Here is a 14109-nt window from a genome sequence, read left to right on the forward strand (position 1 = left end):
AGAAACAAATAAAACAACAAATTTACATTCATTATCTTTGATACACACAGTCTTGTTTATAACTTAATTTGAAAAAGTCAGTTTGTAAAAGTCTGTTACGTCTTTTGAAGTTGATGTTAATCACAATGCAATACCTTGTATTCCCATTAGCAAGACAGTTTTATTTATTTAAAAATTTCATCTAGTTTTAGCATCAGGGTATTCATTACTACCCAATGTGTGCTTTATTTTACAGATAAGTTTTGTGAAAATGTGAGAGAGAAGAAATGGGGTATCATAAAAATTACTTGTACACAACCATTTGATACTCATGTTCCATTTGGTTTGAGTTTTATCCACATAATAACGTTTGAAAAAGATACTGTCTTTGCTGATACGAGTGGAAAAGAAAACAGGATTATGGCAAAAAGGAACATATACAATAAAGCAAGCATTTCCAGGTATTTTTTTTTTTGTCATGTATATTGTTTTAGTTTGCAAATTCAGTTGTTTCAAACTTTCTCAACTTATCTGTTTAACACAAGAGGAATCTTTGTTTTATTGCACCATATCTTATTTGTTGCAGTTTAATGTGTGTTGTGAGGCAATATAATTAAAATGACATGTCTCGTTGACTTTTCTAATAGTGATTCATATTTTGCAATAAATGCTCTTTAATGTTTTGGTGTACTCCACTTAATAACTTGGAGCACAAATCTTATCTTTCACTGAAGATAGCAACGGTCTCTGGAATTTTCCTTTTGTTATGTTGGCTGATCATTATAACGTGGACTTGTGTGTAATGTCAATGTGCAAAATATGTGCCAGGGTGGCTGTTCAGACGTTTGGGGGGGGGGGGGGGGGGATAAAAAAGTCCCTCAGAATTCCAGGTATGGGGAGGAAGATGGTGTCAAGAAGCTCCTTATAAATTAATGGCGGTGGTGGAGGGGATCCTCATCCATGAAGTGGAGGGGGAGAGGCATACCATGGTAATGTCTCTTTTTCCTCTCAGTTTACCTACACACCAGCCATAAGCCGTAGTTTAACCACAGTTTTTAATATTGATAATTTGTATGGAGTAATATTCATATAATTAACACACTTTGAGATTTTAAGTATTTTAAAATGTTATTTACAAAACTCAGTAAAATTCAGTTTCAATGTTTGGTTAAAAATGCAGAATTTTGTGAGATGTTATGAAATTCCTTGAGATTTCCCCAATTTTGTCAGGTAAAATGTAAGTCACTGAGAATTCTAGCTTTTGCCGAATAATCGTCACCCTTTGTTAGTATATATGTGATGAAAGTATCAACAAAAATAATTGATTTTTGAAAGCGCAGTGTAATTGGACAGTTTAAAAAAATCTGCACATTGAGCAGCAGCAGGAGAACACAAGTATAAAAGACATTATTCTTATGCAAGCTTTCGGAGCTACCGGCTCCTTCTTCTGGCAGAATGGTTGAAGGGGAAAGAAGACAGGTGAAGGAAAAGGGCTGGTGAGGTTGAGAAAAAGGGGTAGAGCTCAGAGAAGTCACCCAGAACCTTGGGTTAGGGGAGACTTACCAGACACCAGCACTCTATTGGAGCACACGTGTGTGTGTGTGTGTGTGTGTGTGTGTGTGTGTGTGTGTGTGTGTGTGAGAGAGAGAGAGAGAGAGAGAGAGATTGTACAATTCAACGAGTCATTTTCCATTATTTGTTGGTCTTTTTATCCTTTGTTTTCCATCCAACTTGTACATTGTAATCATGCAGTAAGATCCTTATGTAGTATTTCAGGATTTCCACCATTTTGGTACCATTTTCTGGAAATTTCTGTCTTTTCAGAATTCTTGTGATTTTTGTCATTTTTTGGGTATTGTATGTGTCAGTAGGATAAGATGAGGGAGTGAGCAACCATATAGGTTATAACAGGAGGATTTGTTCGGTAAAACGCTTGATATAATTCATGATACAGGATGGATGAGGTGCACCTAGGAAAGTTGACCAGGCTATTAATGACTAGGAAGAGCCATCACATCAGGTTGGAAGCTGCAGGCAGAGAGTGAGCCCCTTCTGAACCAACTTTGTGCTCATACCTCCAGGAATTCACATGTCTGTCTTTCCATACTCCTCATTGGTTGCTATAGATGGTACTTGTAGAGTGGTAGTTTCTAGCTTGTGTGAACTATTTTAGGCCTGCAATATTCATCAATTCCAAGTCGTGGGAATGGTCCGGCAAGCATAAGCAAACACCGATCTTGAGCGAAGGGAAAGTTAATAATTTACATCTCACTAAAAGGCACTCGAACTCTCCAAATAAAGTGATCGCCTGCTTGGCATGTACATTAATAAAAGTATTAATTTTGTTTCCACAGCACACAGAGTCTGTCATCTATTGGTTCGAAATTTGAGATTTTGATATTGGCAGCTGAGGATGTGTCAAGAAATGAAATGCTCTGCATTGCTCTCTATTTTGATTTGTTCTGAAAGAAGCAATATCCATCTGATTCAGAAATGTCATTTGAAGCAGGTTTCTTGCAATGGCTTTACTAGAATTTTATATTCTTCTGAGCGTTAATCAATTGTTTCATCTTGTCAGATTGTATTAAAGAGTTTAAGAGTACAGTTCCTAAGAAAGTCCTTGAGTTGGGTTTAAGTTTGTGAGACCTTTTGGGATTTCCAAGATGTTCTGACTCACCATTAACATGGTGTCTAATCTTCCCCAGAATCCAAATTGAATGCTTGTTTGGATCTTTGGTGACAGTGGCGTCTTTGGAAGAGTTGCTACTTAGGTTATTAATTAGATTTCATTGTGTTATCATGCTTGTATAGCTTTAGTGTGTTTTGGAGTAATTACTGTACTCACTCCCATTACAACTAGGATTGTCAGTTCTGGTAGGCCTTAACTTTGGTCTTGATAATGTCAACCTTCCTACTTTATCTGGGCTTTGGGCTACTCAGTACACACACACACACACACACACACACACACACACACACACACACACACACACACACACACAAGCAAATAATCCTAATAAACATATGATGTGACTTATTAGATTGAATACAAGAACACCTTATTACAGAGTCCCCAGGTATCCAGACTGCAGACATGCAATTGAGGTTATACACATTACAGTGTGCCACATGGCCACCATTCATGTGAAGGCAGGCTTCAGCTCATCTCATCTGTCTCCATTTATGTTCAAAACTGCCAGATGTGTCCCAAATGCACAGAAAAACTGACAGTTTCAGGTTGGGGGATCTAGGTGGCTATGGTATTGGCGACCCCAGACTGATGCTCTTTTTGTAGAAGATTCATGCTACGTATTCCCAAACAGCAACATGAAAGTGCGCTGGTGCATCACTTGCATGTACCACACATGCATTCTTTCATCCTAAGGAACATAATCCAAATAGTCTGTTAGCTTTTGCATAACTACACTCGTGTGGTCTCCAAAACTGTGTTTATTGGGATTATTTACTTGTTTCATTACACCTGTGATGGAGTGGCTGGGGAGAGGGAATGCACTGAGAACACATGCAAAAGAAATGTCAGCCTATGAGCCTGGAGTCACTGCTTGCTAGTTAATACATTATGTTTAAAGACTTGCAGCTGAAACATTAAAAGCCTAATGCTTCTTTTGCATATACTCTCACTAGTAAGGTGCAGCCCTGCCATCATATGTTGTAGTGTTGTTACACTGTCAAATGCATATTTTGGATTACAAAAAGCTCTGATATGAAACGACGTCATTTATTATACACTGAGGTGACAAAAGTCATGGGATAGTGACATGCATATATACATCAGAGGATAGCGATTTGCACATACACAGATTGTAGTAGTAACGTGTACACAAGGTATAAAAGGACAGTGCATTTGCGGACTGTCATTCATACTCAGGGGATCCATTTGAAAAGGTGTGCGATGTGATTATGGCTGCGCGATGGGAATTAACAGACTTTGAACGTGAAATGGTAGTTGGAGCTAGACACATGGGACATTCCATGTATCTTTCAAGACCTATAGTGTCAAGAATGTGCCAAGAATACCAAATTTCAGGCATTACCTCTCACTGTGGGCAACACAATTCCCAACAGCCTTCACTTAACACCGAAGAGCAGCAGTGTTTGCATAGAGTTGTCAAAGTGCTAACAGACGTGCAATGCAGAAATCAGAGTGTGACATATGATTAACGTATCTGTTAGAACAGTGCAGCACCATTTGGCGTTAATAGGTCATAGTAGCAGACAGTCGACATGAGTGCAGAGGGCATTTTAGTATGGCACCATCTATCTGCAAATCATTGCACATGCATGATTTCCACACCTGTGTATTCTTCATGTGCGTGTTCTTTATACAGGCGTCAATGTGCAGATACCGTTAGTTACACCTAGACACTAGTAAGGTTGAAACACCTGAAGATGTTGGACAGTTGCTCAGAGGAAGCGTTGTGTAAATTGCGCGTCATCTGGCGGCAAGCCCGTGAAGATTATTTACAACGTATCTGATGGGAAAGCTTGAAGAGTCACAAATAATGAGAATCATTAAAGATGAAAAAAAATGGCCTGGAATGGAATTGGTCCCTTATTGGCAGTGTCATTGTTGGGCCATTAGCTCCTTCAGGAGGTGAATCATTAAAAGTGATCCTGCTTACGACAGAGTGCCTGAAAAATATTAACAAGGGAACAGTTATTCACCTATTAATCACAGAAATTCAATACGGCAGTGTATTACTTTTCATCTCAGATGCTGTACTAAACATGAAAAAGCCTGAGCCAACTATGAAAGTGCTATTTCTAAACATGCTTGTCGTGTCTTGTTTAGCACATGGGTGTCACAGGGTGGCAGAAGAGATACGTAGCTTGTTTCAGAATGTCGACTAATTGATTTCCAGTATTAAGATCTTTGTTAAAACTCCATACAGGATTCAGATATTGAAAGACATTACGCCAAATGTATCTGTGTCCCCTGAACCTTTCATAACAAAATTGGGGACATGGATTTCAGCAGCAGTTTACTACCCTTTAAATTTCCAGAGTATAACTAAGTTGTTCATTGCTCTGTAGGATGAAGCGTCTTCAACTTTAGCAGTGAAGAAACTTCGCAAATGACTTGACTTCCATAGCAGCCAAGTTTGGTTTCCTATCACAAATGAACTGTCAGCTTCAAGAAACATAAGTCTTACAAAATCAGTGAAAATTGTGGATGATTGTGTGCAAGGATTGGAGAATGTCAGAATGTGCCAAGGAAATAGGGTTTGTTAGTTATGGAAAAGTGAAAATATTTTTTTTTCGAAAAATTCTGATCTTGACAAACTTGGAAATATTTCAAAAGTTCTGCTAGGTGGCAGTTCTTTGCAGTAGAAGTAAGCCCGGCAATAGTTTAATGTTTTAGATTTGCTCCAGTTACCTCTGTATATGTGGAGAAGTCTTTTTCTCAAATGAAAAATGTATTATCTGACAAGAGACTCAACTTTACTCCAGAAAAGTTTTCTATATTGCCTTCTATTCTCTATTGTAACTATTTGTAATGCCTTTTTTCGTGCATATTTTAATGGTTTATGATGCCTAAACTTCCAGACCCATGTTTTGAGGGGTTAGAAAAGGTGTAGTTTAAGGAGGGACCAGGATGACAGAGATTGGATGGGTAGTGTAACACTTTTGAAAATGTTGTAAGCACACACGATGTAACCATACGTGTGTGTGCTTGCGCCATTGTGCGTGTGTGCGTGCGTGCGTGCGTGTGTGTGTGTGTGCGCGTGTGCGTGTGCGTGTGCGTGTGTGTGTGTGTGTGTGCGTGCGTGTGCGCGCGCTCGCCTGCGCGTGTGCACGCGCACGTGTGTGCATGCCTTTACACAGTAGAAAAACAGTGCACAAAAATTTTGCAATACTCTTAATCTGGTTGACATGCCTACAACTGCTCAACACCCCAGACATACAGTAAGTGGTCACCCTTACTGATTCCATTTTTGCAGTCCATCCACGACTTTCCATTAGCATAAATATATCCCTTCACTTTCTCACACAGTGGCATCAAATAGTGGAATAACCAGACAACTTTGTCAGTCTGCTTTTACTGGAGTAAAACAGTATGCTTTTGAAGAGAATGCAGTTGTAATTTATCCATATTGTTATGCAAAACTCTTGCCTCCATCAAGTGTGTAAAATAAGACTGTCCTTTGTATTATTTAAACAGAGGATCTGAAGCAGTGAATGAGAAATTTTCTTTTCCCAGTGGGAGCCTTATCGCTCCTCACAACAAATGAACAGTAACTGATGCCAAAGAGCTGCTTAATGTGAAACAGATTTTTCTTTGCTGTATATATTTTCTTTCCAGGCATTGGATATTTCCGTCACCATTCTATCATTATGCAATAACCACAAGTATATGAGAAATCCTCATAGGAACACGCTTCATACTGTTGTCTCTGGAACGTAATATCAATAGATGTTGATAACAGTGATTCAACATGAAACCGCATGCTCTTCATGCCATGGGCATTTTTAACTTGAAGCATTGAACTGCGAGAAAATGCCCAAAGTACTACTTTGCACTGGAATTAGTAAAAAATATTAAAAAGTTGATCTGAAAATATTAAATGTTGATCTGTACTTACTTTTTTATAGTATAAAAAACTTTTTCTTTGTGTTATTATTAATTGCCAGGTATGTAACAATTTCTCATGCACACATTAAACTCCATTAGACTCACAATCACGCAATGGGCAATGGATCTGGAGCTAGAGAACACATGGACAGTAATAAATATTGCTGATGTTGGTGAACGTACCAGAGGTAGTAGGAATAATTCATCAATTATTATATAAATCCACAACTGTTTCCATAGCAGTCTCTGGGTGAATTGTAGCAAAATGACTACATTTCTTTCTGTCATCAAACAGTTCAACTTCCCAACAGAGTCCTTTCCATCACCAAACCGCTTGACTCTCCATCAGAGCCTCTCAGAATTTCACGTGATGTACCTGACTTTTTTTTCAGTAAAATAAATTTTCTGAGAATTTATTATTTTTCCAGCTTTTCGAGACAAATCGCCACCTTGTATACATTAGTTGACTTTTGTTGCTTGGCAATGTAATCATTAAAACTTGTGCAATAGTACCCAGTACTGCTTAAAGTTTGCGTCAGCCGTTCTGGGCATCCTCCACCACTAACTGCTAGCAACCAATAAGATTAATTCTCTCTCTGAGCGGCTAGCTGCGAGTTACAAATTAGATTGCTAGAATCTCTCTCCTGCATGCTGTGCTGTTGTCGTATTTCTCAGCAGTGCAGTTTCACTAACAGAGTGACCGAATTACTCATTTTTTCCACTTACAGATTTGTGGCTGAACGTGCAGCTGTAAGTGCTGTAAAACCTGAAGTGTCTAATAATAAAAGGATATTACAGCTGAAGTGGTTATATTTCTCAACATCATTATATTTAATGTGCATATGGAAGAATGTTACGTTTATAACTCTGAGAATTTAGGGATAATGTTAATTTCTCACAGAACTTTAAGATATGTTTGACATTGGTAGTGCTATCACCTAAAACAAGTCTAAATACACAACATCTTCAGATCAGAGTACCAACCACAATCTGTCAAAATTTGGTAGCACAAGTATGGATCTCTAGTGGCTCTTCTTCTCCAAGGAGGAAGTAGTGGTACAAAGGGTAAACTGCATACAGGGCTGAGCTAGAATTACCTCATTTCGCCTGAGTCTCTGGAAAGGGGTACTTAACAGTCAAATGGTTGATTTGGCCAACAACAATGTAGAGTGTCAGAGACTATGGGGTCAACTTAAAAAAAAGAACCTTGGTTAGTGATGAGAAGTTAGTGTTGAATTGATCCTACAGTGCAATCTTTTGTGCCTGGTATTGGCATCCTTACTGAGTCTTTTATTTATGCATTAGATCATGGTCCAAGGCATATTTTTGTGTTTAATGTTTCATCTCATAATACTGGAGACCTCATCAAGGCTATAAAGACTCAGATATAAGTTTCAAACTTAAAAAGGCTTAGCAAGCTGAACTGTTTGTACGTTTTCACACAGTTTGGAGATTGTGACATCAGATCACAGTTGAAATTTCGGATTTGGGCTGTCGTGTTGTGTTATGGAGTTTGTAGTGGAGCCTTATTTTTCATTAGCTTTATTTTGCACTAAGACCCGCAACTTGTCCAACTTCAATCCTTATTCTTTTATATTAAAGTTATTTTTCTGCTTTTTGAATTTCTACGGCTTCTCTGTACACCCTAGGTTAATAATCATCAGATCTTGATAAGATCGTAGTATTGGAGAAATGAATTTGGTGGTTCCCTGGTCCCCTATGCACGATCTGCTACTACTGATCTATCTGTGTTTTCCAGATGACATTTGCTCTTGTGTTCCATGAGCTGACTGTTAATGCTTTTCTTTTACACCAGATCTCATTTGCAATGTTTTTTATGTATTTCAGCTGTGGCAGGCAGTGGATGTAGGTCTTTTGCTGTGTTCAAATATTCACGCACCTTTCTTGTTGGTTTAAGTACTGTGTTAATACTTTTTCTTCATAGTACTCAGCTGATGTGATCTGTGACTGCTTCTAGAAATGAAAGCTAAAGTTTCCTAGTTGTTGGTTCTGTATCACCAGAAATTCTTCCTTGTCAGAGTACTTTTTTTCTGAAAGTAGTTTTTAAATGATTCAGCTATTCCTCAAAATATTGTTATTCACATATGCTTTTAGCCTGGTCCACCAATTGATTTGATCACTACTCTCTCCACTTGGGATGGTGATGTCACAGCCAGCCGCTGTGGCCAAGCGGTTCTAGGCACTTCAGTCTGGAACTGCGTGACTTCCATGATCACAGGTTCGAATTCTGCCTCGGGCATGGATGTGTGTGATGTCTTTAGGTTAGTTAGGTTTAAGTAGTTCTAAGTTCTAGGGGACTAATGATCTCAGATGTTAAGTCCCATAGTGCTCAGAGCCATTTGAACCATTTGTGATGTCACAGTTGGGAGGTATTCTAGCAAATTATATGGTAAATCTTTTTGAACATTATCTAACATCAGTTTACTTTCAGTGGGACAGCAGATTGTATGATCAAGCAGATGACATGGCTATGTGGAGCCTAGTCAGTGCAGCCATACAGAAAAATTTGGAGAAACAGTCCTTCAGATGCTCAGGAAGAAACCCTCTTGCTGGATTCAGTGTATTGACGATTCTTTCATTATATGACCTCTTGGAGAAAAAGAACACTGAAATTCTAAATTTTCTGAGTGAAGTTAATCCCAGTGTAGAATTTACTATGGAAAAAGAGAAAGAAAGTCGTATTTACTTTTTATGTGTACAGGTACTTACAAAAACTCATGGATCTGAAGGGCACAAAGTCTAAAGAAAGCTCACTCACTTTGACAGACATGTTCACAAAAATGTGTCACCATCCTAAACAAACAAAAGGAGTGACAAAAATGTTGATGGAATGGCTAAAAGAATTTTTGAATGACAGTGCTGGAGGAAGAGCTTACTTATTTAAGAACTAATGGGTACTCTAACAAAGATATAAATGGGGTACTACACCCTAAAAGATATGGAGCTTCTAGTGGAAAAGAATTAATTACAGTGAAAAATGACATACACTTCCTTAGGCAGTATACAGTTCCTTGCTGCGTTCAAGTTTACATATAAGAACTAAAAAGCAGCATAAACACCCAGTTTAAGGAGCACAATAGCAGTTGTTATCTGGGAATCGCAAACAAATTGACAGTAGTAGATTGTGCACTAGAACTAAGTTTCTTTGATACTGTGGTTTTATCAGGGTCCTAACGTTTGTATGCTAGGATGGTCAGAGAGGCCACAGAAATTCAAAAGCACAGAAACAACTCAAGAAACAATTTTCGTCTGGGGAAACACAGATAAACCAGCAGTAGTAGATCTTGCTCATGTACCAGCAAGTCACAAATCAATCGACAGTAGCAAATTTGTTTTTCCGATACTATGTTTTTCTTAAGATACAGTGTTGCTATGCGAAAATGTACAGAGAGGCCATATAAATATGTAGCAGATCTTGCTCATGTACCAGCAAGTCACAAATCAATCGACAGTACCAAATTTCCAGAATGAGATTTTCACTCTGCAGCGGAGTGTGCGCTGATATGAAACTTCCTGGCAGATTAAAACTGTGTGCCCGACCGAGACTCGAACTCGGGACCTTTGCCTTTCGCGGGCAAGTGCTCTACCAACTGAGCTACCGAAGCACGACTCACGTCCGGTACTCACAGCTTTACTTCTGCCAGTATCTGTCTCCTACCTTCCAAACTTTACAGAAGCTCTTCTGCGAAACTTGCAGAACTAGCACTCCTGAAAGAAAGGATATTGCGGAGACATGGCTTAGCCACAGCCTGGGGGATGTTTCCAGAATGAGATTTTCACTCTGCAGCGGAGTGTGCGCTGATATGAAACTTCCTGGCAGATTAAAACTGTGTGCCCGACCGAGACTCGAACTCGGGACCTTTGCCTTTCGCGGGCAAGTGCTCTACCAACTGAGCTACCGAAGCACGACTCACGTCCGGTACTCACAGCTTTACTTCTGCCAGTATCCGTCTCCTACCTTCCAAACTTTACAGAAGCTCTTCTGCGAAACTTGCAGAACTAGCACTCCTGAAAGAAAGGATATTGCGGAGACATGGCTTAGCCACAGCCTGGGGGATGTTTCCAGAATGAGATTTTCACTCTGCAGCGGAGTGTGCGCTGATATGAAACTTCCTGGCAGATTAAAACTGTGTGCCCGACCGAGACTCGAACTCGGGACCTTTGCCTTTCGCGGGCAAGTGCTCTACCAACTGAGCTACCGAAGCACGACTCACGTCCAAGTTTGGAAGGTAGGAGACGGATACTGGCAGAAGTAAAGCTGTGAGTAACCCCCCCCCCCCCCCCCCCCCCCCCGCAGCAGTTTTTATATGAGCTTTATTTTCAAGTATTTTTGTCTTTGAACTTACATGTGATTATTGTAGCACCTGAATTTTTAAAAGTTTTTAAGTTAATCTCTTTCCTTTCAGGCCACAGTCAGATGTTATTCAAAAAGTAGCTGCAGCTTCACCACGTTCACTGGAGCTCATGAAAGCTTGTATGAACCTTCATAATTCTGAGAACAGAGAGAAGATATCAGAAACAGTCGATTGTGCTAAAGAAATGCCATTAAGAGAAAATGTTTCCAGAACTGAAAAGCTATCAAATGGTCTGTCTGGTACAGATTCAAGGCGTAGCAAATGCCCAATTTGTTGTGGTGAGTTATTTCCAATCATGTCTCGTTACTTAAGAATAATGGTATATAAGAATATTTTGATGAAGCTGTTGAAATGATTAATAAATTTCGTGATACCGAGATTTTATCCCCCACTTTTGATGTCTTCCTTCAATAAAGTATCACATTATATTCTTGTGTTATTATTTGAACCATATAAATCAGATAACTCGATGCTGTAAAGGGCACTTCTTATCTTAAAACAGAGTTTTGAATTTTGTCTTTATACTTGGTGCAAGGCCAATAAAATTCTCATTCACATATTGCTAGCTATTGATTTGCTATAGAGAAGTTATTTAGACATGGTTTGCTTTTATTTCTTTCGAGTATTACCCATAATGCATCTAGTTCACTTTGTTGAACACTATCTTAGTGAACCACTTTAAAGAAGTAATAGATGATGATCTGTTATGACTTATTTAGCAGAATTTGTGATCTTTGCACAAAGAAATAATTATTGTACTGTTTGCAAAATAAAAAGATATGAAAACTATAGCTTATTATGTTCGAGAAACCATGAGCACAGGCTTGGAAAAAAGGATATGAAAGCTTATGTGATGTAATGAAAGTGAATGAAATTGTTATTCTGTTTATCTCAGCAGCTTGTAATTCAGTTAAATCTTGTTGTTTGTAGCTCTTCCATAATATAGGCGATAAAATGTATCCTTACTTTTGATATGTGTTCATTAATTTCTTTTGATTTGTAGGTTCATATGAGGTAACAGAAATTGAAGCCCATGCAGCACAGTGCACTGGTGTGTCAAACAGCAATTCAGCTATTGAAGAGAATGATGAAGTGGTAGGTTTTCATATGAATTTTATTAATCAAGTGATTGTAACATACAGGTGAATGGTTTCTCTTTTAATCATAAAAGAAAAGATTCAAAGCATTAGGAAATGCAAATGAAGAAAATATTGACTGTTATATAACAACAGGTAATGCATAGTATAAAGCTCAGTTTGTATGATACCATGAACCATGGACCTTGCTGAAATGGGGGTGACTTCCGTGTGTCAGTGAAACATATAGTCAATGTGTAGGTACAATCCCACTGAAGGATTATCTGTGGAGAGGCCAGGCTAATATATGGTTCCTGAAGAGGGGCAGCATTTGTTTCAGTAGTTATAGTTTAATAAGTTGTGGTAGCGGTACACTAATCTAAGTTATTTACAAACTAATGAGAATACTGGCAGAAGACAACTTTAGGGACGATCAGTTTAGATTCAGAAGTAATACTGACTTTACAGTTAGTCACAGGAGAAAAAAGGCAAACCTACATTTATAGCATTTGCAGATTAAGAAAAAGTTTCTGACAGTGTTGACTGAATACTCTCTTTCAAATTCTGAAGGTGGCAGGGGTAATATAACAGGTGTGGAGGGGGGGGGGGGGGGGGGTGCTATGAACTACACTTAACAGAAACCAGGCTGTAGTTGAAAAGCACAAAGGGGGCCAAGTAGTTAAAACAGGGTTATAGCCTGTCCCCCATGTTATTCAATCTACTTAGCGCAAGCAGCAAAGGAAACAAATTAGGTAAGTTTGGCTACTGGGTAGCAATAAGTCAAAGAATTGACTTAAAACTGAGGGAATCTGGTACACAGTTATTTGCCTGGACCATGCTGAAAAGGTTTTCCAGGGCCACTAGTAAAACCTGCACAAGAAAACACAGTGGCGACATTTCATTCAGAAGATAATTCTGATTGTTAATTACTGTGGTTGTTGCCATAACTACTACTGTTTTTCAGATACCTATTTTCTCAATTTGCAGACTGTGTAATAACACTCACGGTGTAGAGCATCACTGTTTTTGCATTCAACAGCTTTACCCTTTCTAGGTGTTTTTTTTTTCCCCTTCCTGCGGGTCATCAGTTTAAACCATCAGAAAATTATGTTTGTAAAATATGCAATTGATGCAGTAGAATGTTGTTCTGCTGGGTACTTAACTGCTGCTGAAACACAATGATTAGTAATTGCTCAACCAGGACACACTTTCATTTTATCAAAATGTCCTGGTCCTATAACATTTCCTCATAAGTTCCAAGCAATTTTCAATTTTTTTCATTGTCAAAATCTCACAGCTTAACAACAGGCTTAGTGAAGACGGTTCGGGGTGGTAAATTACTGCCTACAACGACTTGTGTGGGAAGAATATTGTACTCAGAAATTGTTAAGTGGTTTCTAACATTCTTCAGAATAACAGTTATATCAGGCATGAAATACAGTTACTGAATGCCATCCTTGTTATTATCTCAAATTTATCAGGTGTAAAATTGAGCTAATAAATGAAAATAGGGAAATAGCTATTAATGTAATATGATACAGAATTTAAAGCTTTTACGTAACTGTGTTACAAATCAAGTAAACTTAAGCGGTGGTCAGGAACTTTCCTATGAATGAGGATCGATCTTGTGAATGTTGCATTACATGTCCACCCTGCTACCTAATACACTACAAGCGACAAAGTGTTGACTTTAGGTGTTCACTTACATCAAAATGATCCTTACACAAGTAAACATATATAGTGAGCACTATCTCATTTAGATCTCTACGGGCAAGTTATGACGACATTTTACACATCTTCCCAGTTTTTGAACTACTCATACACAATTTTTCAGGAGTTTTTATAGCTGTATTTGTACAGTGTGGTACCACATTATTTGTAACTGTTTTCCAGAATGTAAATTCCAAAACAAGGTATCACTTTAAATGAGCTTTACAGCAGTAGGAGCAGCATACTAGTCAGTAATGTGACAGGCATCACAGGACTCAAACGGCAGTCTTAGCAGGCTTTCATATTATTTGAATATTGTTTTTTTATTTATATTTTTAATACTTAAATTAATGAGGGGAAAAAAGGATGTTAT

General features: G+C 38.4%; 1 protein-coding gene across 1 annotated transcript in view; it reads left to right on the forward strand.

The window, feature by feature from the left end:
- Positions 1-14109, forward strand: part of LOC126334628 (uncharacterized) — a 114326-nt gene that overhangs the window by 27563 nt on the left and 72654 nt on the right. The window contains exons 4-6 of the mRNA XM_049997065.1: positions 236-440; positions 11002-11228; positions 11954-12045. Coding sequence (XP_049853022.1) covers positions 236-440; positions 11002-11228; positions 11954-12045 — 524 coding nt within the window. The remainder of the gene's footprint in view (positions 1-235; positions 441-11001; positions 11229-11953; positions 12046-14109) is intronic.

Source organism: Schistocerca gregaria, chromosome 1 (assembly GCF_023897955.1).
Source record: "Schistocerca gregaria isolate iqSchGreg1 chromosome 1, iqSchGreg1.2, whole genome shotgun sequence".
Classification (NCBI taxonomy): Eukaryota; Metazoa; Arthropoda; class Insecta; order Orthoptera; family Acrididae; genus Schistocerca; species Schistocerca gregaria.